Here is a 25,523-nt window from a genome sequence, read left to right as displayed (position 1 = left end):
GGGGGGGGGTGTGGGGGGCTTCAGAGGTCAGGGCAGAGGGCTGGGGGTGTGGGGAGGTGCAGGGCAGAAGGCTGGGGGTGGGGTGGGTCAGGGCAGAGGGCTGGGTTGTGTGTGGGGGAGGTCAGGGCAGAGGGCTGGGGGTGTAGGGGGGTGCAGGGCAGAAGGCTGGGGGTGGGGTGGGGTGGGTCAGGGCAGAGGGCTGGGGTGCTTGGCTCGTGGGGGTGCTCGCTCCCAGCCCCCTGCCCTCTGCGGCTCATGGCAGGGGGCTGGAAGGGATATGCCCCATCCCTACCTCTTCTCTGCCTCCTTTACCCAGAGCCGGCTTTAGCAAGGGGCCGCGGGGCTGCCGTGCGCCAGCTGGCGCTCCGGCCGGGAGAGCGGAGCCGCGGGGGTTTTGCGGAGCAGTGAGCACGCTGCCACTCCTCCCCGCTCCCTTTGCAAGGGCCGGCGCAGGGAAGGAGAGGAGGAGGGGCAGGAAAGCAGGCTGCACCACGGCTGGGGGAAGAGGAGGGAGCTTGGCTGCTGCAGGACAAAGCTTCTGCCTCCTGCTCCAGCAGGGGAGAGCGGTGGGCGGAGGGGGCTGAGTGCGGCTGGGGGTCGGAACCGTGGCAGGCAGCCGCGTGCCATTCAAAATCGGCTCGCGTGCTGTGTTTGGCATGTATGCTGTAGGTTGCCGACCCCTGGGTCATACAGTAATTATTAATAGTTTACACTTATTCAGTACCTTTCATCCTGAAGGGAAACATGAACATGCTCAACATGCCATCTAGATATCACATCACCCATCATCAAAATATAGCAACTGCTCTGGAATGGAAATAAGGCAGTTATTCTGTGTTACATTAAATCTTGGGAGTCCAATCCTTCAGACCTTGTGTGCACAAGCACAGGATTTCTTAGGTGCAGGCTTGTGCTCTTACTTTTTACAACGGTATCTCCCTGACTGAAACGTAGCATAGAAACACTAAGGGCTAGTCTACACTAAAAGCACTACAGCAGTGCAGCTGCGGCGCATCGGGTGAAGATACTCTATGCTGATGGGAAGCAAGTTCTCCCGTTGGCATCATAAAACCACCTCTGCAAGAGGCGGTCGCTATGGTGGTGGGAGAAGCTCTCCTGCTGACATAGTGACGTCCACACCGGCGCTTAGGTCAGTGTAACTTTCATCACACAAGGGAGTGGCTTATTCATACCCCTGAGTGACAAATTATACTGATATAAGTGCTAGTGTGTACAAACCCTGAGATTAGGATAATCTTTATTTTAGCACAATTTCACTGATGTAAAGGTAGTATTTTGGAATGTTCACATTGACAGCACTGACAGTTCTCTAGCTGTAGATGAAAACATGAGACATTCAAAGAATTATTATTTAGCCACATAAGAGGTTCTGCATAGCACAGGCACTTCAAACATATCACTCCCCTTAGGGCCTGCCAACGTGCCTAGAAAGACCACCTCTAGGACTGAAAAGATAACCCCATAATCTATGCTTTGACTATTTTCTGAAACTCACATCAAGGCTGCCACCAATTAGTGTCTATTGTACTGGTTGTTTTAGTGATGCAGACAGTTGTGCACTGGGAACTGGACTGAAACTTCAAATAACTGTCAGACAGTGGTAGCATTTCAACCACTACAATGATGGTCAGCTTTAGAAACAAAAGATTCTTTACCCTATTGCCAGCCACCTGACCCACACCTTCCTCCCACTTCCAAGGGAGCTAACTAGTGCCAAACTCCAAATAAATTTAACAGAAATCTAAGTGGGAAGTGGCTCAGTCATGGGTTCAGCCCCATGCCTTCCAACCACGGATACAACACCTTTCCTTGAAAGCTACAGAGCCACTTCACTCCCAGCCTTGGGACTGGGTACAGCAGTGTTTGATGAAAGGCCAAGCAACAGCCAAATCTGAATCAGAAAACAAACTGGAAGCATTTTAATCATCTTTCTTTAGCTACTAATAGAAAATTAAACTTCAGTTTGAGCAGGCTGCCTATGAATCAGTACTGTTGGCAGTAGTGGCAAGAAAGAAGGAAGTATAAACAAATCTGAAGCAAAGCAACAAGGTTTGTTCACTTCCATAAAGATTTTACCTTGCTCAATACTAGAGAAAAAAACATTAAAAAAAAAAAATACAGTGAAGGTAAACCTAAATGTGGCTGTTACAACTGCATTAAGGGAAAGCTGTATTTGCTCATTGACACCTGTAAAGTGGTCTTTGGCATTCCTATAGCTCTCCACAGGCACTGCAGTTAAATTAATGGGCCAATAAAGTGCACTCTGGATTGTCTTCATGCTCTAGTGTGGTGTTCAGATCAAATCCTAAGACTATTTGCAAATGTTTTCTTTCCAGGACAACAATATGGTTAGTCCATTAAAGCATAAAAAGTTGGGGGCTACAGTGAATGTTCATTTAACAGGGATGATTTCTCACTCCAGGATGCTTACAACATGGCAGAACTCCAGATGTCTCTTCAGACTAGCCCAGCCTATTCTCTTTCTCTCTACAAGAAGAAAGGGAAACCATCAGAGTTGAACTGTCCCTTGAGCAGCAATGTGGCACCTAGCCCAAAGGAGCAGCTAAAAGCATCTACAACTAGGAGCTCCTCCTTTACCAGTGAAGACTTCGGTCGTTATCTGTCAGATGTTGTTAGGGATGCTGACCAGCAGCCCCAGGCCTTGTCCCACGATTCCCTACAGGTATATTACACAGAGGGAGGGGACTCAGTAGCCAGTAGTCTCAGTTCCCTGGATTCCTCTGGACTGGATGAGGAGACTGTGTATGGTGACATGAAAGAGTGGGGACCAAAGTTTGAGAAATTAAGTGAACTGTATTCACACAAAGAGACAGAGGACATGTAGATTCCTACGTTTACTATGATTGAAATTCTGAAAGCAAGCATGAAGGGCTATTCAGTTTTTCATGCACTTGCTACTTTGATATATTTTATTCCACAGGATTTTATTCATCTTCAATTTGATGGGTGGGGGATGCAGTCCAAATGCCCACTAAAGAGCCTTTGTTTGTATCTAGAAGATAACTTCCAAAATAAACTAGGAGTTAAAACTCCAGACCTCTTGGCCTTTTCCCTGTTTGTCCAGCAACTAAATTGAAAAAATAAACGAGAAGTTGGAACACCTTTTAAAAAGTAGTAATTGGTGTATGATGCTGAGAAGTAAACATCTCCTACACTAATATTAATAAGAAAGGGCTTCCATAAGACACAGTCTTTGTGTTCTAGCATGGTAACTTCTAGAATGCAAAGAGAAGCCAAGGCTAGACATACTGCATTCACATGACACTCTGTGGGACTTTTGTCAATTGTCTGGAAAGTGTGTCCTCTGTTCTCCTCCTCCTGGCCTAAAGTGTAAACATAGTAGCCCACACTCCAGCGGTGCTGCCTGGGTCTAGCTGATGACAGAATTGGGTCTTACCTTTGGTTATAACTTAGTGAAATTTCTTTGTGCCATGGCACAAAGAAAGAGGCTGAACCTGAGCCCAAAGCATGAAGTCAGTTGCTTATAGCCGAACCTTTCATTTGGTGTTTGTTTGTTTTTTAAAAAAAGAACAACTATTTAGGAATTTTGGTGACAAATATTAGACCCCACTTAAAGCTTACAAAAGAAGAGCTGATTTTCTTTGTGTAATACCCAAGAACCAAAATTAGGGACAAACCTGAGTTACATAGTTTGAATCCAGATCCTTTTTCCCAAACTTGGGGCTGCAGATCCACTGTTCTGGTAAAACTCCATCTTACAGAAATATGGTCAAACTGCCAAGTGTGGAGCCAGATTTGGACTTAAACATCACCAGTTTGAGCTCTTTGAACACACGTAGATAAACTTGCACCTCTGAACAGTCAAACCATATCCTGATCTTGTTTGTGTCTATGCAACCTCACTGACTAGAATGTGGCAGCATGGGTGTGAGCAAGAGCTGCATTTTGCCCTTGTCTGGGGGTTTAGAGATGCAAACTTTCTGAGAAGAAAAAAATGCTTTCAGTTAGAAGAAAAACTTTCCTTGTTTCCAGATTAATAGTTTATTTCTTAATGGTGGAAATAAGTGCCCCTCTTTGAAAGCCCACCTGACTGAAGGCAGCTATACCTAAAATGAATCTCCCACACCTACTGGTGTCCCAAAGCTTAGAATTTTGTAACAAGCAAGACCCTGCTAGAAGGCTAATTTGAATCGAGACTAATTTTCCAAAAACATAAACTGAGTAGAGGAATACCAGAATACAAAATGCTGGCTGACAACTTATCAAAGCAAATAATAATGCAGCACTCAGAATCTGGCAGTGCTTCCAAGAAAATCATCATCATCTGCAGGGGAAAAAAACCCAACATCATGGCAATCATAGTAGGTGGAACCCTTCAGTCAAAAGAGATGGCTTTATGGTATGTTGCAAACTGATCAAACCTTTTGAAACCACTTTCTTTGACTAGCTAGCATGCTGAATGGGATTTCTGGCTAAACAATTAATATTGGAAACAGACACTGCTCTGTACAATACATTTCAATCTTCTTTCTTGGGTCTGCATTTGTATTTATAAACTGATACGAATGTAAACCTAAAGTCAAGTTTAACTTACTTCAGCAACAGGGAATATGTTTTGTTTCTTTGACATTGAGAAAGTGAATAAAGTTTGAGTGCTGCATACTTTTTTCTGTACATGAAGCATAAAACAATGAGACATGATGCTATGGGGATAGCAAGAAAAGATGGAAAATTAAGAAGCTGGAAATGGAGAAATGACAGTGGGAAGGGGGGAGAAATTAACTAAGATATGGGCATTTAATGTCAGAAAAGTTCTTGAAGCACCGTGAAAGCACTGAGTACAATTTTCAGAAGCACTTTAATTAATTAGGAGCCCAACTTGCATTTTCAAAAGTCATTTTGGGGCTGGGGAATCTACATCTCCTGGGAAGTCAATGGGACTTAGGCTTCTAAGTCAGTTAGGCACTTCTGAAAATTTTACACCATACATTTTTAAAAGTCACTTGGGCAGGTGCCTAAAGACATTTGAAAATCTGGCCCTTATGAGCTTAAGTTCCATTGACTTGCAATAAGATCTGGGTTCCTAAGTGCCTAAGGCCCAGATTTTTAAAGGTATTTGGGCCCCTCAGTCTGCTAAAATCAATGGGAGTTGGGTGTCTAAATTCCTTTACCTTTAAAAGAGTAGACTGGAGTGAGTTTTAAAAATTTTATCCTAATATTTAGAGAGTGTTCTGGGACACACTTGTCTTTGTGAAAAAGTTGAGAAAAATAACTCAGGCTCTCTTCTCCCACTTAGCGGTGATATTTATTGTGAATTCCCTTTCAGTTAAACAGTTGAAATGAATTTGAAAGTATCTAATATTTAGGGCAAAAATGAGACCTCATATCTGGACTATCAGAGTGGTGAAATTCCAAATACTGCAGGCTGAAGAGGTCACAATTGTGCAGAGGGAGAGAGCTAAGCAGGTCCCTGAAATTCACTGTCATCACCTAGGGGCAAGGAACTTCACCTCCCCATTTCTTGTGTGTATATGCCAGAGGGAGATGCATCTAGCTTGGGTGACAGTGGACAGAATGTCTGTGTTGTACAGAACATTTTTTGCTCTCCACCTGAAACAGGTGCATCAGTTTTGGGGCACCAAACATTATTCCGGACTGTTGCTGCAAGAAGACCAAAAAAAAACAAAAACAAAAAACCTCTACACCAAAATCACCATGCTTCACCTGAATATGGGTCAATACAGATTTGTCAGGCTATATTGATTTGCACATATTTCTCAGTTTAAAGTCAGAAATGCACATGCAATATCTTGCCCTCACAGACACACTGTGCATTTGTGACACTTGCTGGAGAATTTTTTGCCCAGAAAGCAACTAATGGATTACATTTTCCAGTGATGCAGCCCTTTCATCTGGAAAAGATAAACTGGGAACACTTTACTCACCCTTAAGGTTTTTCATTTTCAGAGAGTACTTAGTCCAAATATAATTTTTACTGATAAACACTTAAAATATTTTATTTAACTGTTTCAGAAAACTGTGTGAAAGAAATGTTAGATTAAATAAATATACTGCAATTGTAAACAAGTCAAGTATGTTGGGTTCTATGTATTTTATGACTGTAGCAGTCACAGACTGTAAAAACGGAGGTAAATATTCACTAAAACCCTACTCCCCTTCAAGAGCAATAAATACCCTCCCAGTGTTTACCACTGTCTCTGCCCCCAAATTCCTTTCCTCCACCAAAATGATATGCTGTCATTTTGGTTGTGTTTTCAATCTAATTTAGCCTGTAAGCTCCTTGGGGCAAGGACTATGTTATTTTATTTGCCTGTAAAGTGCCACGCACATTGAAAGTACTGTATTAATAATAAATATTCTATATCTGATATGTCCTAATTATATATATTCTGTTGGGTTAGCTGCTTGGACCCAGTCCTAGATTATTATCCATCAAATGAACCTTGATCCTAGGTTCTCAAAGACAAAACTCTCACTGTTATCAGTACAGTTACTTTAGGATAGTGCTCATAATACTGAGCATATTCACCATGCTGGTCAATATTATTTACTCTTTCTAGTTGAAACTAGTTTTGGCTTGATGAGCAAAAATGAGGCACAAGGTAGCTACAAACACACTTTAGTGGTGATGCATACATAGGCCTATTGTATGAGCTTAAATATAGATAATGACTGCAATAAGTGTGGCTTTGGTTAGCCTGCTCCCAACTTGATCCATACACACTAAGAACAGAGTCTGGTATAAATGTTTTTTCCCTTACAATGCATTGATTTGTTTCTGAAAATTGTGATTCAAGCACGAGTGAACATGCACACTGTAAGAAGCTGACTGGCAAATTTTCCTTGCTTACCACCCTTCAAATGCAGCTTCAATTGCAATTTCTTCTTTCTCTCATATTATAACACACAGTCTCAGCACCTAGAGTGCATGCAGAATAATACAAAGGTCAGATAGTATGAAAATCATTAACAGAAATAAATGCTCAATGAACATAACAAATATCCTTAATGGCCATAATAAGATATAATTGTTTGCAGGTGTTATTCCCTAATTTAAAAATCCATCTTTCCTACTTCTAGAGTTGCTAATAATTCATTTATCTGCTTTAATTAGTATGCTGCTGTTCTAATTACCACGCAGTCCCTGAAATCATGTCTCTTAGTTTGTTCCCCTTTCCTACACACAAATATTTCTGTATTTCGTAACAAAAAAAGCTTATCATAGAGAGGCACTGACATCTCTCACGAACAGGGACAGCTGGCTTGACTGCAAAAAGCCCTGCAACCAGAAAAGAGAAAAAATTTAAATAAAAAAAAAAAATCAGTGGTTCCCTAGGTAGTTGGATTTTCAGTAATCTGGTACTTTTACTAATCTCCTTCCAAGTTCTTTATAGACTCTAACATGTAGTAAGAACATTTTATTTCCTATAAAATATTTGTATAGGTCTAAAATTTAAATAATCTTGTGGATATTAGTATTTAATCTGTCTGCCTGTCAGATAAATTAATCTTCATGGTTTTTCTTTTAAAATGACATTCCAAGTATAACATGTAGCCAAGTCATTGAAAAGCCGATTGCCATTAGCTTTGTAACACTAGGCCAGACCAAGGAATTCAAGAGAGAGGCAAGACTGGCATCACTTGCACTCTGAGCACATGGAGTGGGGTTAGAATTATGAGCACTGCACTGATTAGTAAAACAGACAGACAGTTTGGCATTATATCTCTTGAGGGAGTCTGCATGAGTGGTTTGCAAAATCTACTGATAACTGTTGATAAAGAACTAGAGAGAGGAGGATCCTGATTAAGAAAAGGCACTGAAAAAGGACTACTTAACCGAGTCTAGAAAATTCAATGTACACATATTACGTTATAATTAAATTCTATTAATTAAAATTCATAGTCTCATTGAATCTCTGATTTGTACCTAATTCACTCTACTAGCAAAAGGCCTCTTGCGCCATTCATGCAAGTTTGTTTTAGTCAAGCACCAAAAGCAAAACTGGGAAAGGGACATGATTCTGCTGCATTCCTGTTCATGTCTGCACATCCGATTTCTAGAACAGAACTTATTTCTGTATTTTTAAAATCATGCCTATCTTAGAGATCCTGTACATTCAAATAAGGCACCTGCCGTATGCAATTATTCTCTGTTGTTCCTCCCTAAAGAATACATGCGTCTTTCTACAATATAAAATTACCAAAACTTAAGAAATTAACAAACAAAAAAAGCAGCAGCTGATCCCTCTGGGTCAAAGCAAATTATATTTACTACTGTCAGTGTAACTTCTTAAGACAGCCTGCTGACCTCACTTAAGCTAAGTGCACTGGGTGATGGGAAAAATCACTACTGCTAAATCATTAACTTGGAAATTCAATAAAAGTGACTCATATGCTGTCAAACTATAAAGGTGATTTAAAAAAATATTAACTCCACATGTCATGTAACAAGCTTAAGAGAAGGTCAAAACTTCTCACTGAGACCTAGCTTACATGAAAGAACATAGGAGACTTGAACAAAGGGCAGGTTCCAAAGCTGCTGCCATTCCCACCTCACCATAAAAACAAAGTGGCTCTCTGATATGATTCTAAAAGGACACAACTTTATTAAGTATACAATATTCATAACATCTCAGTACAACATATTATAAAACAATTATATACGAGATCTCACCAGTAGAATATTCAAATCAGAAAGGGCAATGTACTTCTGAACCCCAAAGGTTTTTCTCACCTAAAAAAAATATCCCATATCTGATGATGTTTCAGCTCTGTGATCTAAAGTTTTCTCTGCACTTACAATTATACATTATGGCAAAAATTGAATCTGCTCAAAAGTCCTTACTATGGTCACGAACAGTATGCAATATATTCAAGGAGTCACTGAGTTAGTAATCTATAGATTTCCCTAAATGCACAATAGTTTTTATAGCAAATGGAGGTGCATCTGATTTAGCATAAATAATGAGAAATGCCATGATAGCCATTTGGTATTGTGAAGATGTACTGGGGTGATGAATTTCAATCAGAGGCAGAGGTTGTTGTAAAAAAGGAATCCAGATTTTAATGCATGAACATATATCATAGCAAACCACCAAAAAAGGAGGACATAATTATTACAAATACATAAAGCACCAGACTTGAGATAGGAAAGCCTCAGGGATTCTTGCACCCTAATCCTGGCTCCCAGAGAATAGGAAATTTAGCCTTTTTTCCTACCATCAACCACTACTGGAGTGTTGTCTGTTAGCTGCCTGGTCACCAATGAACTGTCCAGTTTGGGATCACCCTTTCCCAGCATGCTCTCCTCTAGTAGTTAGTCCTTTAAATTTGGGAAAGACAGTAAGCTGTAGTACTAAAATGGTTACCTTAAAGCATAGTACTGCTAGTTGTATCTCCTTTCCTTCCAGCTGGTAAGTGTTTTGCTCCTATTGTATTTTCTCCTTACTTTCTGTTCTAAGGAGATAGCACAAATAGAGTATCACTTAGCTATTTAAATATGCCTTTCCATCTAGAATTAATTCTTTCAGGACCTAGTAAAGTTTGAATGTTTAAAATGACACACACCTTTCAAACCATTTAGACCTTAACAACTGCTGACTTAGCTGCAAAATATTTAGCTCCTGAACACTTTAAATGTTTATGATGCCTTTGGGGAATTTGTATTCTAAAAACAATACTGCCCTGTGCTGATAACGTCGTGATAACAAGAAGCATGTTTCTTATAATCTGCAAAGAACAAAGCTATCTTGGACTCTACCTTGTAAATTTTTCTTTTTTTGGCACTTCATAGTTTCCGCAAAAGGCGTCAGCTCTGTTTTGGCAACATTAAATACAATCTGTATTAAAACTGTAACAAATGTCAATCTATTTAAAATAATTAATGTTAGTCACATTTTTTTATTCTCAATAGTACTATACCTATGAGCAAGACTCTTAAAATCAAGACTGATGTATGTTGGAATATTTAAATGTAATTAGAGCAAAGTAACTGCGCTTTAAAAGAAGACCACACTGCATTTTAAAATAAGACCACATAGTCTAAACCTACTATACCTTACATGTGCTTGTTTTCAATTATTGTAAGGCACTCATTGAGGAATTTACTGACCAATACTGTCAGCAAGAACAGGTATGCATCATTAAGGGCTTAATTAAAGTTTTAATACTGATTAAAATGTTTTATTATTGTAGTATGTTAAACTGCAGTGGTCTCCAACCTCATTAAGGAATACAGGACAGAAATTATTCAGGAGTTTCAGTTGCTTGGTTTAACAACCTAGCTACTGTCAATGTTTGATTTAAATACAGTTTGATTAAAGCACACTTTCCTTTTGTGTTAGCATGAAAGTTCAGAAAGATGTTGAATGCTGCTTAATGAGTATTTACTGAATATAAAATTGTTTGAGCATGTGACATGACCATCTCTATCCCTGCAGTCAATTAGCTTAGTACAACTGCAAATGGAAAACATTTAAATCATTTGGAATTGGAACACAGCTCAGTTGTGAAAGTTAATTTCATTACACATCTTGATTAAATTAAATGTGGAGTATGCTATCAGTAGCACTTTTAAGTTTCCCATCACTAGAAATTAACTGCAACAGTAATTATCATAAATGAATTATTTGAGCAGGCCACATATACTCCTATACATGTTTAAATGTTAATTCAGCACTGACCTAGAGGCACTTGATTATTACCTGTTCTGCTTTTCACAAGAAACAAATAAGGATAGCAGGTGCCTAGTTAAAATGGGAGAATGCTGTTAGGCTTTCAAGCAGACCTAGTCTCTAATTAGTATAAAAACAATAAGTTAGCACTAAAGTACTATAACAGTGACTTCTTTTATACACGGTATTTAAAAACTCCATAGAATTCACAAAATTCTAGCCTGGAAAAAATATAAAGACTACAAACAAAACACAAAGTTTACAAAAGTTTAAAGATAGAACATCATCTTCAAAATCAGTCCAAAATAAATGACTGACTAAGGGTGAGAAGGAGGGAAACAGTGACAGAGTTTTGTTTTAAAAAATGTTTTAGGGGTACTTGAAATACTCTAAAGCAAAGAACTCCATTGTGAGCATACACTTTCGCTGCAAATTTTAGGGCAATATGCTCCCCTCATCTCCATTGCAGTGCTCAACTTTGATATTCTACTCTTGGTTCTATGTGGTATTAACAGAGGAATATACCTTCTTGTGGTAGGGAAAGCAGAATACAGCAAAGGAGGAGTATTGTAAGGATCCTGAACGATTTTGTATTTCATTTGTTATACTTGTTCTGAGCATTTTAAATTGCTTTTAATAGAGGATACCAAAGTACTACATATATCAAACATGCTCCAACCTTAAAGTCTCAAAAGAAATACACTAAGATCTATCATTGTGTTAAAACAGCATAAAAACAAGCAACAGCACACATCTGAATAATTAAAAAGTGTTTGACAACATGGAGGTTACTCTAGTCTCCAACGTGTTTTCACTATCAAAGGCTTTGATCCTGCCATCAGATCCAAACTATGTGGGCCTAAGGGTCCAAGAGAGTCCCACTGAAGACAAACCGGCTCTGCATGGGCAGAGAGGTTTGCCTGCAAGGATGAGCTTCTAGGATTGAAACCAAAGTTTTTACTGTTTTAATGTCTTCAAAAGACCACAGCTAACACATATTTAGTTATGAAGTAACAAGGCCTACACTCAGCTTACTTCTATCATGTTCATGGTACAGTAAAATATTCAAAACCCTGAGCAGAACTGTATAGATTAGTCATTCTGCAGTGTTGATGCAGACTGTCTATTCTGCACGTTTTTCAGTCAGCTAAAAATGGAAAATTCCCTGTCAATGTCAAGAATGTTATAAAAATTAAACTGTGTAAAACTAACTGAAGAATCACAGTAATTAAACAAGAAACGATTAATGTAAAATGCCTAAAAACTAACATTTTGTAAACTTCTTCAGCATTTCCCACTGCGGTCCTAGCAATAAAATACTGAATTTAAAGCCACTGTTGGGAATATATGCTATTTATGTTTAGCAAGCTTGTAAACATGGAATGTTTTGTTCTGGAACACTCTAGTGAAGTAGATGGAATAAGAAGACAAGTTTTTTTTAATTTCCTCACAGAAGCGAGGATACAGTGAAGCTTTCAGATCAGGTTCATTCTCTCCTAGACCATCCATGACCTGTAAGAAAGTGAACAGCTTTGTGAAACACCCTTAACCACCACTCAATCATGTACCATAACAAGGAACTCTAGGAATTAGAAAAAAAGGAATATACTCAAAGGGCCCATGTGAACCAAATGGGAAGAAAGGACCAAATTAAAATGTTAGGTATTACAATAGCACCACTGGCTGCACTCTCATTAAAGGCTAAGTTCTAGCTCTGGTTTCTCTGTGGCACTGAGTCTATGCAATTTTGCTTGCATTTGTGCAGTCTGTTTAGGGCCTTCACCCTGTGGAGCCAACTCCTAGTAAGTGGTGAGAACTCCCTGGGCACAGCCGTGTTACTTACGCCGTTACCCAACCTGTTGGAGTCCATGCCTCCATCCTCCCAGGTTCTGGAAGATTATACACAGGGAACACTAGGCATGTGCCGTGCTCACCTGAGGTCCAGCAGGTGAGGATTGTTTCCCCCAATTACTATCAGTTAAAGCAGCTAGACTCCTTTTAGGCTGAACTTCTGGATGAAAAATGGCTCCACTGGGCCTTAGTTCCCATCCTCATTGCAAAATGGAAAAGATGTATTAGCAGCTTCAGACTCAAACATTAATTGCTTTTCTCCTAGAAGAAATGAAACAAAATACATTTTTCCTTCTAAAACCTTGTACTATACTTACATGACCATTAGCTATATCGAGCAGGTCTCGTAACCGACAGCCTCTGCTATGCCGTCTTTCATAACATATGCTGTCCTCCAAGATTACATAGTTTGTTCCAAAGGATCTCAGTATGCTGTAGACATCTTCAGGAGATCTCTTTGCATATACCTGATAAAGCTACAAAAACAGAAAAATGAAGTTGTAAGAGCAAAACAGACTTGTTATCACTGTACATTTGTTTATTCTATTTCATTATTTTTTCATCTTGAACCAGAGAAAGATGAGAAGTTTGTCTTAAAAATACAATCTTCAAGATGTGAATCAATTACCTACCAAGTATAAGGCAAATGTCATCATCTTTGGTTACTGTATAGCCATCAGACGTCTCTCATATGGTTTCCAAAATGTATTAGAATATAGTCATTCTATCTATGTAAAGGATTTACCCTTTCACCCAACATAGCACCTGAATGCTTTCCATGTAAAATCAACAGCAATAGCCAAGTCCCTAACAGACTTCATGGAGTTTCTTGCAGTTCTCCCTTGTGGGCAGAACTCTGCTTGGCTTGCGTGTTTGTTTATTTTTTTTGTAGGTCTTTAATGGTAGAAAGGAGTGAATTCTGTGCAAAACCCCCAAACACTACAGGTTACTTTAGTATAATTCACATTGCTCATTGGATTATCCACACCCCTGAGCGACATAAATTATACCAACCTAAGCGCCAGTGTAGACAGCCTTGTGTACTGCCTCTCACGGAGGCAGGAGTTATTAAACTGATGGGAGAGCTCTCTCCCATCGGCTTGGAGTGTCTTCACTACAAGCGCTGCAGAAAGTGCTGTAGTCTAGATGTAGCTTAAATCTGAATGTTTGCTGTTGCTGGAGCGACACCCACAAATACATCAAATTCAGTCCTGTAGGGACAGTTACAAAAGTGCTCTTTTTCCCAACATCATGACACGTTAATGGGGGAAATGAAATTTTGCCTCAGTCTCTTATCATTAACAGCCAGAAAGTGTCCCCCTCTCATTAAGCAATATTGTTATATTATTCATTTTAGTGGATTAAACCATATCAGCACTCGAATTGATGTACAAGTGTTTATAAAACTGTAAACTTTACTTCATCTGGCTCTGTTCCACAAAGGAGACCCCTGAGCCACTTTAGCTAAAGTTAACATCCTGAACACACTGCGAGAAAACAGACTTTGGGACATGCACTAAAGGTCAACAGATCAGCTCCGCTGCAATAAAGGAAAGGGAATAGGCTACAGAATCAAGATTGCTCCACTGAAAATGCCTCTTCATAATTAAACCAGATGGCTTTTAGCTCCATAACTTTGGATGACTGCAACTGCCACGTCATCACACAAGGAGGGAAGGTGGTCTCTGAGGGCCAGATTCTGATGCTTTTACTCAAGTTTAGTAGCACCTTATGCCTCTTGTAGTCCCACTGATTTCAGTATACACAAATGTATAATCTAGGGTACTATTAAACAGGTGAGATTCTCACTGCTACTCCTTTTATACCAGGTAAAGCACCAGGGTGACATAAAAGGGTTCTAAAAGCCCTGGATCCAGCTAGGGGAGAATTCTCCCAATGCAGTTGGTGGCTGTCCCTCTGAGCAGATGGGACTGTAGCATATAGGATAGTGTAGATTCTGGGCCGTACTGCTGTCCATAAGGCAGGCTGAATTACGTAGGAGGGTGCAAGCGTGGCTGAAAACCACTTTAGCTCTTTTTCCCCATGGACTGAAAGTTTGGTGCTGAGTCTCTCAGTAAGAATATCCGAATCTGGCCCTAAATTAGCAGACTCACAAACCATTAAAAGCTTCAGAGATTATATCAATACTTTGAACTGCACCAGGAAACAAACTAGAAGCAGTGAACAAAATTATTTCAGTCTCAACGCTCCATTAGGGCACACATGCTTTTGTGGGATAGACCCATCTTATAGTAATGGGAATTAGATGAAAGTAAGATCAGAATGTTCTTACTTGTTTTGTTCTCTCCCTTAGACTCTTGTCTTCATAATGTGGGTGATTAGTTAAGATCCTTCCAGTGCACAGTTTGACTCCTGCTAATAGCTGCATGCTCCCAGCAATCACTGCTTTCTTAGGAGTGTTTGACCTAAACAAATGTTCAGAACATTGAGGAAATCTTTGAGGTAGCACTTTGCATCAGCACAGTTAGAGATCAGGAGAAATGTTTTCCCCCATCCCCCAATCTCTTTCATCTCAGGTAGCAAAATGTTCTAGAAAATGTGATTTGATTCTTGAAGTCCCTGAATATGATGGAAAAGATTTGCAATGAATCCCCTAAACACTAGGCCCTAATAAATAAATCTGTTTGCTAAATGGGTAAACTACATGCATAAATGTCAGTTCTGGAAACTAGAAATGGATATGCTTGCAAATTTTACAGACACAATTAAAGAGGCTTCCTGAAAATCCTAAATTTATTTGAGATATGCAAATAGCTGCTTAGAGCTAGTCTTTTTGGGTAAAACCTAATAATTTCAATTTATAATGTCATTCGCTAGCTTACACAGCCTGTGAATATTTGTAGGCATCTACTTGTCATATGTTTAAAGTAGCTTATCAGAAAATATGTTGCAAATCTAATCTTTCACTCCTAACCAAATGACTGCTCTCCACTGATACTGATCCAATCTGTTTGACAGCATGGATCAATCAGAATGCAAGATTTTTTTTTTTTTTGTCATTCATCATAACTATCCTTGTGTTCATTTTGAATCTACACAATGAAAAGATGGTCCCTGACCCAGAAATTTCTGTCTAAATATATGATGACACAAAGGGTGGATACAACAAACAGATAAGGCAGAGCACAAGGTAGCAGTGAGACTTATGATTAGTGTAATAAAAAGTGGTTACAGTATACCAACTGTGTAGCATTTGTCCAGTGTTTTGTAGGCGTCATGACCGAGGCAGATTATAAAGCAGGGGTTCTCAAACTGGGGGTTGGGACCCCTCAGGGGGTCGCAAGGTTATTACCTGGGGGGTCACGAGCTGTCAGCCTCCACCCCAAACCCTGCTTTGCCTCCAGCATTTATAATGGTGTTAAATATATAAAGAAGTGTTTTTAATTTATTTGGGGGGGGTCGCACTCAGAGGCTTGCTATGTGAAAGGGGTCACGAGTACAAAAGTTTGAGAACAACTGTTATAAAGTGAGATTAGGACAGTAAAAAGGAGCATAAACTAAAATGGAATTAGCAGGGAATTTGAAGCATAAATACCCACAGCCAGAGACACATACACAACCACAACCTAACAATCAAGTAATTGTCGGGTAACTTGATACAGAAATAAGCTTTCTTCACATACCAGTGCATGCACCTGCCAATATCTAAAGGTGTATCTTAGAGGCCTTATGAAATGGTGGCTGTAAATGATCAGTCTTTTTTTCATGGAGCTCCATGATAAAGTTTGAGAATGTTAAGAGGAGAGCATTACATTTTGCTAGAGCCCTCCAGAAGATACTACTTAAAAATGAATTAATATTTATCATAAACCTTTCCTAAAACTTCTTGCAGTTCCATGTTAATCTCATTCAAAAAGGGCATAGATAATATTTTTTTAATATGCCAGTTTAACTTCACTGAAAAATTATTTTTCAGTGGTTTATAAAACCAGTTTTATTTGAAATTCTGAAAGTCTTTAACCTCGCTTTAATATTTTATTTGCACTTAAAACATTCAAAGCCACAAGTGTCATGAATAAATGTTCCATCAAAAAGAAACTACTTTCTTTTGGAATGTAGCAGTATGCACATATAATGATCCACAACACTAGCTGTAGCAGCGACTGAACCCTGAACCAGAAACAAAGCACAGGACTCCACCATTTGAGATAAAGAGAGTAATTCCTTCATCTGATCGTAAGGCTTTGATCCTATGGATTAGCCATAAGAGAGGGACATGACACACGTAGTCAGTATGTTAAAGGTACAGCATGATTTGCAACGTTTCATGTATGCATCCTTCACTAATACTTCTACCTGATTCACCCACTAACAGCTGTGGTCTGTATCTAAAGCAATTAACATGCTTCAAACCACTGAATGGCACTTCTCTATTACAGAAAAATGAAGCAATTTTTACAAATGTCTGAACAAATGATATATAAAATGAAAGGATAATTTGTTTTTATAGCTTTCTGCCAAACTCAGTACCAGGCTGCCCAACCTGCAAACAATTTATTCTCTAAGAAATGTCACTAAATAATGACAAGGACTTACAGGTCAAACTGATTTACATTATATAATTTAAATGTCATTCCAAGCAGACCTGATGGCATTTTGAACAAATAATCTCATTTATTTTTGAAGCTCTAAGCTTCAACAAGTTAATTACTGCTGAACTAATGGGTAAACTGAGCACTATAATATAATGCACGAACCCTTGCTTTATCTACACTTTTAAGAATTTATAGAATTATGTAAAAACTACAGAATAACTCATTAAAAATAAAAGGGTTTTATAGGAATTGTAGGTCTGAGATTAACCTGCATAGACTTCAGAAAGTGGTAGTAATTCTTTCTGTTCTTGGTAAACTGCTATGAAAATCCAATACACTTGTTTTAAGGAGGTCCTACTGAAATAGCGAACGCTGCAATTATAGGTTGTATCAGTAGAAATAGAGTTACTATTTCTATTAAGAGCTTTCTAGAGCTGAAAGCTGACTGTGGAGTTCAAGGTTGTTATAAAAGCTGGCAAAGCTCAGGTTATCCTTTTACTAGTCGAGTGTCAAGAAGGAAGGAATATATTCAACACAGAAAAAGAATGAGTTTTCTGAAAGGGGCTTCCCAAACACCGCACTCTAGGGCAGATTCATCCTGAAAAGAAAATGCCATTTATTCACAGAATACCACATGAAAATATTATGGGACTAGCTGAAATTGTTAGACAATAAAACATATTCAAGGAAACTCTGTCAAGACCAATTTGGCCTCTGGATTGGAAAGACTGCAACATCACAAAAGAGGGAGGAAATATGTACACAGAAAATAACACATGCATTTTTCATCCTAGCCTTGATTTTGTGCATTCAAATTTTGCACACACAACTGAATGCACCTGTAAAGTGGGCATGCACCCATTGTAGGCAGTCAGTTAACACATGAATTGGTCTGCCATCAGAGTCTGTGGCTCAAAGTATGGTGCCAATAGTCTGAGGGAAAAGGGCAAAGCTAGTTAGTGTCCCTGCTTAAAGCCTGGCACATGCACTAGCTTCCAGCATGAGTTCTCTTGAGCTCTGAAAGTAGGTACTGTGGCATAGGTCAGTAATGGCACTGTAAGGAAGAAATGCTGTCCTTAGCTTGAAGATGGAATATGACACTATCTCACTATATTGATTTGTAAAAAAACACATTTTTCTTCTTTTCTTTTTGGCCCAGACCCTTTGTTTTTGAGTTTCACATGATTTCTATCTGCAATCACAAATTAGGCAATTTCACTCAACACTTGGCCCGGATGCACTTGAAATCCAGCCAAGCTTTGCAAAAAGGATTACATCTCAGCAAACTTTTCAACAAACCTGGCCTCTGTTTTAGGTTTGTGACAAACTTTTGCATGGTGGTTGGTCTGGTTAAAAAAGATTCCATAACTGTAGACTGGATCTCCCTTGAAGGCAGAAGACATTACTCCTAGATCACCTACCAGCAGTAAATAGAATAGGGGAGCTCAGCTCACTCCGCTCTTCTTCCACATCTCACAAATGAGTGTGTTGTTCATGTTGTCTTAGGCAGGGAGATCAAAGCTAAGAATTTCCCATACCTCCTACATAGGAACACAAAGCTCTAAGGGCTACCCTTAAGACACTGGTTGCTCCCTCTTTATTTATTTATTTATTTTATATTTTTTTACCGCTCCGGTACATACACTCCTGCTCCCTTTTCACTCGTTTTTGTAACAGAGGATGTATAAAATCACAACCCCAAAGATATAATATTCTTTAGTAATGGTCCAAAACATGGCAAAAGATTGTTGTAAAGTTACAAAACAGTACAGATTGTTAAGACTATTGTAATATTTTTATAAGGAGTAAATCTGTGGAAATATATATTTGGACTTGTTTTTTAAACTGGACAGACTAATGCAGGGGTTCTCAAACTGGAGGTCGGGACCCCCCAGGGGGTCATGAGGTTATTGCATGGGGGGGGGGTCACAAGCTATCAGTCTCCACCCCAAACCCTGCTTTGCCTCCAGCATTTATAATGGTTTTAAATAGATAAACAAGTGTTTTTAATTTATAAGGGGGGGGGGTCGCACTCAGAGGCTTGCTATGTGAAAGGAGTCACCAGTACAAAACTTTGAGAACCACTGGACTAATGGCTTCTATCACTCATGTGTCTTTGGACACACTCTTTTATACTGTATTTGGATCTGTCAGACTCAAAGGCCTTTTTGATGTGGAAAGGTTTGCAAAATGTAACAAAGGTATCCTAATTCAATAATATATATGACAAACTGGAGGTCAGCCACACTTCATTTTCTATAAATGAATGAATAATTCTTGACATCAAGAGTTTATAATGCAAATTCTGGCATACCTTTAACTATAGCAAAATTGCCACGTGGTAGCACAGTATAATGTTCTGATTCCACAACTTCATTTTAAATTAAGAAAATATCAATCCAACCTTGAGGTGCATGCCATAAATTTGTTTTTGATTGTAGTTAGTCACATCTAATTTTTTTTGTGAACAATATTATTTCTAAATGCATTAAATCCTAAAGAAAAAACGTACTCTAACTGTCATACATTAAAATGAAAATGTTAGCATTTTCAGCAGAGGGAAGATGTGAGAAATTATTCTCACTGCATCAAGTGAAATCCAGTTCATGGTTGGGACCAAAGCCACATGTATATTTTATGTATAAATCTATATCAAACTCTGTATATGGGACTCAAGAGACCTAAGCTATCAAATATTTACCATCTCTTAATAAACAAGTGGCATTAAATGGTACTGGCTGATAAAAATTAGTCATGAGGTGGTGTCAATGTGGCTACAAAGAAATGATAGAGACAAAATGGGCCTGCTTTCAGAATACCACTCTAAAATTAGTAACATATTTACTTGTGAATAATTGCATTGATTCTCACAGGTTGCAGAGTAGGAAAATACAGCATTATGGTTCATAAGATTATTGCTAGGAGTGAAAAACATTAGTTGCTGTTAAACTGCTGAGTGACTAGTTTCATCACAATACATTGCACAAATATAACTTCTAGGGTTGCCAACCCTCCAGCATTGTCCTGGAGTCTCCAGGAATTAAAGATTAATCTTGAATTGAAGATGGTCATGTGATGAAACCTCCAAGAATACGTCCAACCAAAATTGGCAACCCTAATAACTTCAGTTATTCAAATGTGGGATATTAAACAGCAAACTTGGAAGTAAAAATATAATGCAGTGCTATACTAGGGTGTTCAAAATATTTAAAGGCTACAAAGCAGCAGGTTCAGGTTTTACTTTCAAAATATTTTCTCAAGAACACAACTCTGCTTTAAAAATAAAATAGCAAATGGCTATGTCAGAATTCCAAATAAATGCAATTTCCAGGGATGACAAACACCAGGGCTCTGGTAAACCCTGATACACCTCCAGTCTGAGTAGGTTCAGGATTCACTACAAACATTTTGCACACCTCAAGCAAAGCAGGCGGGGGGCTAAAGCCTAACTTCAGTGCAGCTGTGCAGGTTTAATTTGGCTGTGAGTTCTGAGTGCAGCATTCAGTCCACTGTTTGCACCAAAACCACCATGCCCCTGTGCCGGGAAGCCACTACAAATATATACATAGATTGAGTTATTTTAAAGTAAGGGCAAGAGACTAGCACATGCATCCTCTGTGAAAACAGATTTTCACAAGTGAATGCCCCTCACTTTTTAATGCTATCTAAAAAAAATAAAGACCAAAGGAAGCAGAAGTGCATCCAAGGAGATTCATTGATTTCAATACATTTTTTGACCATCACCTTCTCCAAACTGAAGATTCTCTCCCCTTTTCAGCCAAGGGAATGATCTGTGCTTATCCACCCACAGGGCCTAATGGAGACAACTTGTATCCAGAAACCTTGTTGCCAAATAGTGGTAAACTGCTGTACCAGGGCACAGCAGGCTGGCAAGAGTTGCAACTATCTGTTTTCCACAGTCACTGATGGTCTAGTCCCTAGATATCCCACTCCCCTTTAATCATCCCCACAGGTCACTATAGTTCACTGATGACCTGTGGCAAATGGAACAGGAGAGCACTATATATAAGAATATTGGATTATTATAAATAGCATTTAACATAAATAAATATACTCTTACTTAATCCAGTTCATCAGCTCCACTGTGTCTGGATCATAGAATTCTCTCAGCTCTGACAGCTCATCCATCATTCCTGGACAGAACTAGAATTACAAACAAAACAACCTGAAGACAAAATGAACAAACCGGGTTCTGGATACTGGAACAGAGCTCAATTACTCAGTGTAAATGGCTGGTTTGAAGTATTGATCTTTTCTCCCTTATCTATAAGCTAAAAGGCTTTGGTATATCTGCCCCTCTGATGGCCCTCATATCATTGGCAATCTGGGGCTTGTTGCGGTCCCCAGCTGATGCTAGATCAAATAAGAGCAGAATGATCAAGGTGGCTTTTTAACTTAACTAGACCATTCCATGGTTTTGTCACCTAGAAATTAGACTACACCTTAAATATATTTGGAAACTGAAGCTAGTGGTGAATGTGGCAGTCTGTTTCTGTAGCCGATATTGTGAGAGTGCTTTGGAATCTGTACTGGGTGCCTACTCGTCTAAGTTATTTGTTATGACTTACAAAGCCCTAAATCTACTGTGTTGACTGCCTCTCTTCTAGTCTGATACTACTGCAGTTGAGATCGGAGAAGATACATTGGATAACACTCAGTTTAAAAGAGAGGGACTGCTATCAGGGTGTGTCCTCCCAGAGTCCCTTAAATTTGGAAGTTTTTCCCCACTTTGGTCTACTAGTAAATTTAAGAAGCTTGCAGACTTTTTTTCTATAAAATGATTAAACAAAAATGCTCAAATCTGAGGGCCTAAAATTAGACACTTAAGAGGCCAGTTTAATAAAAGTGCAGAGCACCGGCAGTTCCTGTTGCTCTTGGTTAGTGAGGTCAGTGCTTGACACCTCTAAAAATATCAGGCCCACTTATTTAGGTGAATAAATGTAAGCATCGACATTTTGGCTTCACTGGGTAATGGAAAGGCAAGAACTGCTAAAGTTTTTCATACTGTTTCTGTTCGCCTAAGGATGAAAGCAACCAGGATGTTAAATATCATCCTTAGGGATGTTAGGCTGGAAATCATAACTAAAAATAAGATTGTCCTTTCCTCATGTTTCTATGGAACCTCAATCTTACAGACTACATTGTTAAAGATGCCTGTCAAGATGTAGGCATAATGGACTACAGTAAAGATATCTGTACCCTAACCAACTAAATTTATCAAGATTTAGATTTATTAAAACACAAAGTCAGGATTTCATGGCATAATGGGAATTCTGGACTTAATCAGCTTTGTGGCCTTAGAAAGTACTAACAATTTGTTTAGGAATAACTGACTCATACAAACACAATTTGATAGATAATCTTCTATGTTTAAATTGTAAAGAATGCATATAAAGACCTTAAACAACCTGGATAATGACTAAAAATTTTGATTTAAAAAAAAACCCACAAACCTTTAAACCTCAATGCTGAAGCAATAACATGCTGGACAAATATGGAATGGAACTATAAGCGCAATCAACATTAGCGGCTGTATATCTGTATTACGCATGGAAATCCTCCAGCACTTAGTTTTATGTGAAAGTTGTAGTCTGCAGTACACTAATGTAGAAAATTCACGTGACTAGAAATGCAGATGTCTTGTAGGTCTCAAGACACACTGTATAACTAATCTAAAAGCTAGCTAGTGTTGCAACCACAGCTGTAGCTGAATAAATAATCTTTTGAGGAAAGTATTTGGGATTGTAGCAACCACATGTCTTAAAAGAAGCTTTCATTAGCTTATTCAGGATTAGGTTAATAATCCCATAAAATTGCTGGTTTAGGGGAGGGGGCTAATGCACATTTCCTCTTATAAGTGTAACCTCAAAGGGCTATGCTAAATGGGTTTGCTTGCAACTACTTCACAAGAACCAGATATGATGGCCAGTTAAACTTTATTTTTACATGTAATAAATATGGAAGATGTTTATGCAGTCTGTGCACATATGTGGTGTGTGAAAAGAATAATTTATTAGGTGCAAAGCAGATATTGTATGTCTTGATATCCAACAGAATCAACTTACACCTTCAGCTTTCTTGCAAAGGTTGGGATGGGCGATATACATAAACCATTCCTTTGTCACGGAAGGAAAAGATTCTGGATCTCTCTCAGTAGAGAGGTTAATCACTTTCTCTGGCCATACTCTGAGGATTGGTTCACTGACAGCATTTTAATCTATTTGTTGAAAAGTTTTCAGCCCTGAAGAGTGAGTAATAATAGTCAGAATTTTGGGGAACTGTCATTTTCAAAGTTTTTTTAAATTGTTAGAGTCCTAGTTAGCAGAGAATTCAATCTTCTTTTCAGAAAGTTCTTACTTAAGGGCCTGATCCTGAAAGATGCCGAGCATTTTGAGAGGAGCTAAATCTGTTCACTCACATTGAGCATTCAGTACCTTGCAGGGTTAAGCTCTTAAACTCTATGAATTAGCCTGCTTTTCCTTAATACCTGCGCTATTTGGATACCGGGCTCTTCAGGTAGTTTGAACACATCTATGGGCCTGATCCACAGCCCATAAAAGTCAAAGGAGTCTCCCTTTCACTTCAGTGGACTTTGGATTGGACCCTATATGCTTTAATGACACTTCAGAAATGGATATTGGCTTCAAAGATCTCTGCTTGTGACGAGTCGGATTGAATCTCATCAACTTGATGTGTTATCCGAGACAGCATTCTACGGAAAAGGGACTTGCCACCTCTAGCATGCATAGAAATGGATACGTCCCATCCATTCTCTGGGATGTGGAGAGGTGCTACATTTCCTAAACTGGCATAGTGGAAGGAAAAAACAGCATCCCAAAAAATGCGCAAAAAAACAAAAACACATCTGTCGAAATGGGAAAAAGAACCATGAGATAGTGGGACACAGTGGTCTAGATTATGTTAATAGTTTGACTTTCCATTTTGCTTCTGAACTGTATTTACATTTTGCTTTTAAAATAAATTAATAAAATTCACAAGGAGACTTAACAGAGCTTCAGAATTTTCTCTATTGCTAGGTGGCAGTTCCTTGGTTATTATGAAGAAGATTCCTTTTTTTTTTTTTAACTCTGATAACGAGCTTCACCTTGAGTTTCTTTGAAGCTAATGATTTCAAGGGAAACAACTTGTCTCCCATTGGGTATATAGCAGAAATAATTTCTGCATCAAAGTAGCTCCTGAATATTTTTTTGTTTTTGTTTCTATAAATATAGATTAAAAGAATGGCCTGCCCAGTTGTCAGTGTTCTATTAATTTAATGATCTAAATCTCAGTGATCTGACAGGCTGATCAGACTAATAGTCTATTCATATACGCTATTATTATGGAACTTATTTTATCTTGGTGTTGCATAAACACATTGTTTCATGTATTTACATATAAAAGCTTGAACCTTGTTATCGTTTGCTCCTGAGACAGGGTTGATGATAATACAAATTTTAGACTGGTTTAATAATTCTGTAGATTTACTTCAAAGATTGCATAAAATGAAGTACAGCAGTAGAGCAGAAGATAATCATTTCTGCTCCTAAAATGGATCATTACACCAGTTAACAATCTGTATCTTAACTGCAACTTACCTAGAAGTACTTAAAATTTGAACAGATATAAGCTTACATTTTCAGAATATAGGAATGAAAATCATTCCGAACTGATAATTTGCACACGTAACTACCACAATTGCATATGCACTTGTAGTATGTTAGGATGCAAGTGATCAGTTAGGTGCGACTGTTCATTTGAATAAATGCATGTGCAATTTAAACAGGCAATCAATATTTTTTACACATGCAATTACATCATTTTCTTAAAATTCAGCCAAAAATCTCATGCTATTAGCTAAAACCTCTCACCCAGTATTTATTTTCAAATGTACAATTTTGAGGCAGTATGAAAAACAGTGATATGTTTTTACATCCGATACATGGATCTCCAACTTCTTTTATATACAATCAGGAATTTATTCAAAACAAAAATGAATTTTTTTTCCTGGAGGGGAAAAAATACCAAAATATTAAGAGGAAAACATTTCTTACCTTATAGGAAAGGTACAGCAATGTGATTATTGGTACCAAATACCTAATGACACACAGCTAGGACAAAAATTCAAAACAAACGATGATTAGTTTTTATGGCACAGTTTAAAGTGTTTTGATCTAAATGAATATTTATTTTTCCTTTATGATTGATGCACTGACTATACCAGGGGTCGGCAACGTTTGGCACGCGGCTCGCCAGGATAAGCACCCTAGCGGGCCGGGCCAGTTTATTTACCTGCTGACGCGGCAGGTTCGGCCGATCGCGGCCCCCACTCGCTGCGGTTCGCTGTCCCAGGCCAATGGGGGTGGCGAGAAGTGGCGCGGGCGAGCGATGTGCTGGC

General features: G+C 38.7%; 2 protein-coding genes across 2 annotated transcripts in view; one reads left to right on the top strand and one right to left on the bottom strand.

Annotated features, from left to right (window-relative positions):
* LOC112120321 (neural-cadherin-like) overlaps nucleotides 1–2,866 on the top strand; it is an 81,774-nt gene extending 78,908 nt beyond the window's left edge. Inside the window, exon 32 of the mRNA XM_029911790.1 lies at nucleotides 2,444–2,866. Coding sequence (XP_029767650.1) covers nucleotides 2,444–2,866 — 423 coding nt within the window. The remainder of the gene's footprint in view (nucleotides 1–2,443) is intronic.
* A 5,739-nt stretch (nucleotides 2,867–8,605) lies between these two features.
* The window catches only part of DPY19L3 (dpy-19 like C-mannosyltransferase 3), a 50,619-nt gene continuing 33,701 nt past the window's right edge, over nucleotides 8,606–25,523 (bottom strand). Inside the window, exons 11-18 of the mRNA XM_029911789.1 lie at nucleotides 25,180–25,236; nucleotides 21,186–21,268; nucleotides 14,842–14,974; nucleotides 12,866–13,024; nucleotides 12,149–12,209; nucleotides 10,728–10,769; nucleotides 9,785–9,838; nucleotides 8,606–9,480 (exon numbers count right to left, since the gene is read on the bottom strand). Coding sequence (XP_029767649.1) covers nucleotides 9,410–9,480; nucleotides 9,785–9,838; nucleotides 10,728–10,769; nucleotides 12,149–12,209; nucleotides 12,866–13,024; nucleotides 14,842–14,974; nucleotides 21,186–21,268; nucleotides 25,180–25,236 — 660 coding nt within the window. The 3' untranslated portion in view covers nucleotides 8,606–9,409. The remainder of the gene's footprint in view (nucleotides 9,481–9,784; nucleotides 9,839–10,727; nucleotides 10,770–12,148; nucleotides 12,210–12,865; nucleotides 13,025–14,841; nucleotides 14,975–21,185; nucleotides 21,269–25,179; nucleotides 25,237–25,523) is intronic.

The sequence above is a fragment of the Terrapene carolina genome, unplaced genomic scaffold (genome assembly GCF_002925995.2).
Source record: "Terrapene carolina triunguis isolate 2854851 unplaced genomic scaffold, T_m_triunguis-2.0 Scaffold130, whole genome shotgun sequence".
NCBI lineage: Eukaryota > Metazoa > Chordata > Testudines > Emydidae > Terrapene > Terrapene triunguis.
The sequence above is the reverse complement of the archived record's forward strand: the minus strand, read 5'-3'. Positions and strand labels throughout refer to the sequence as shown.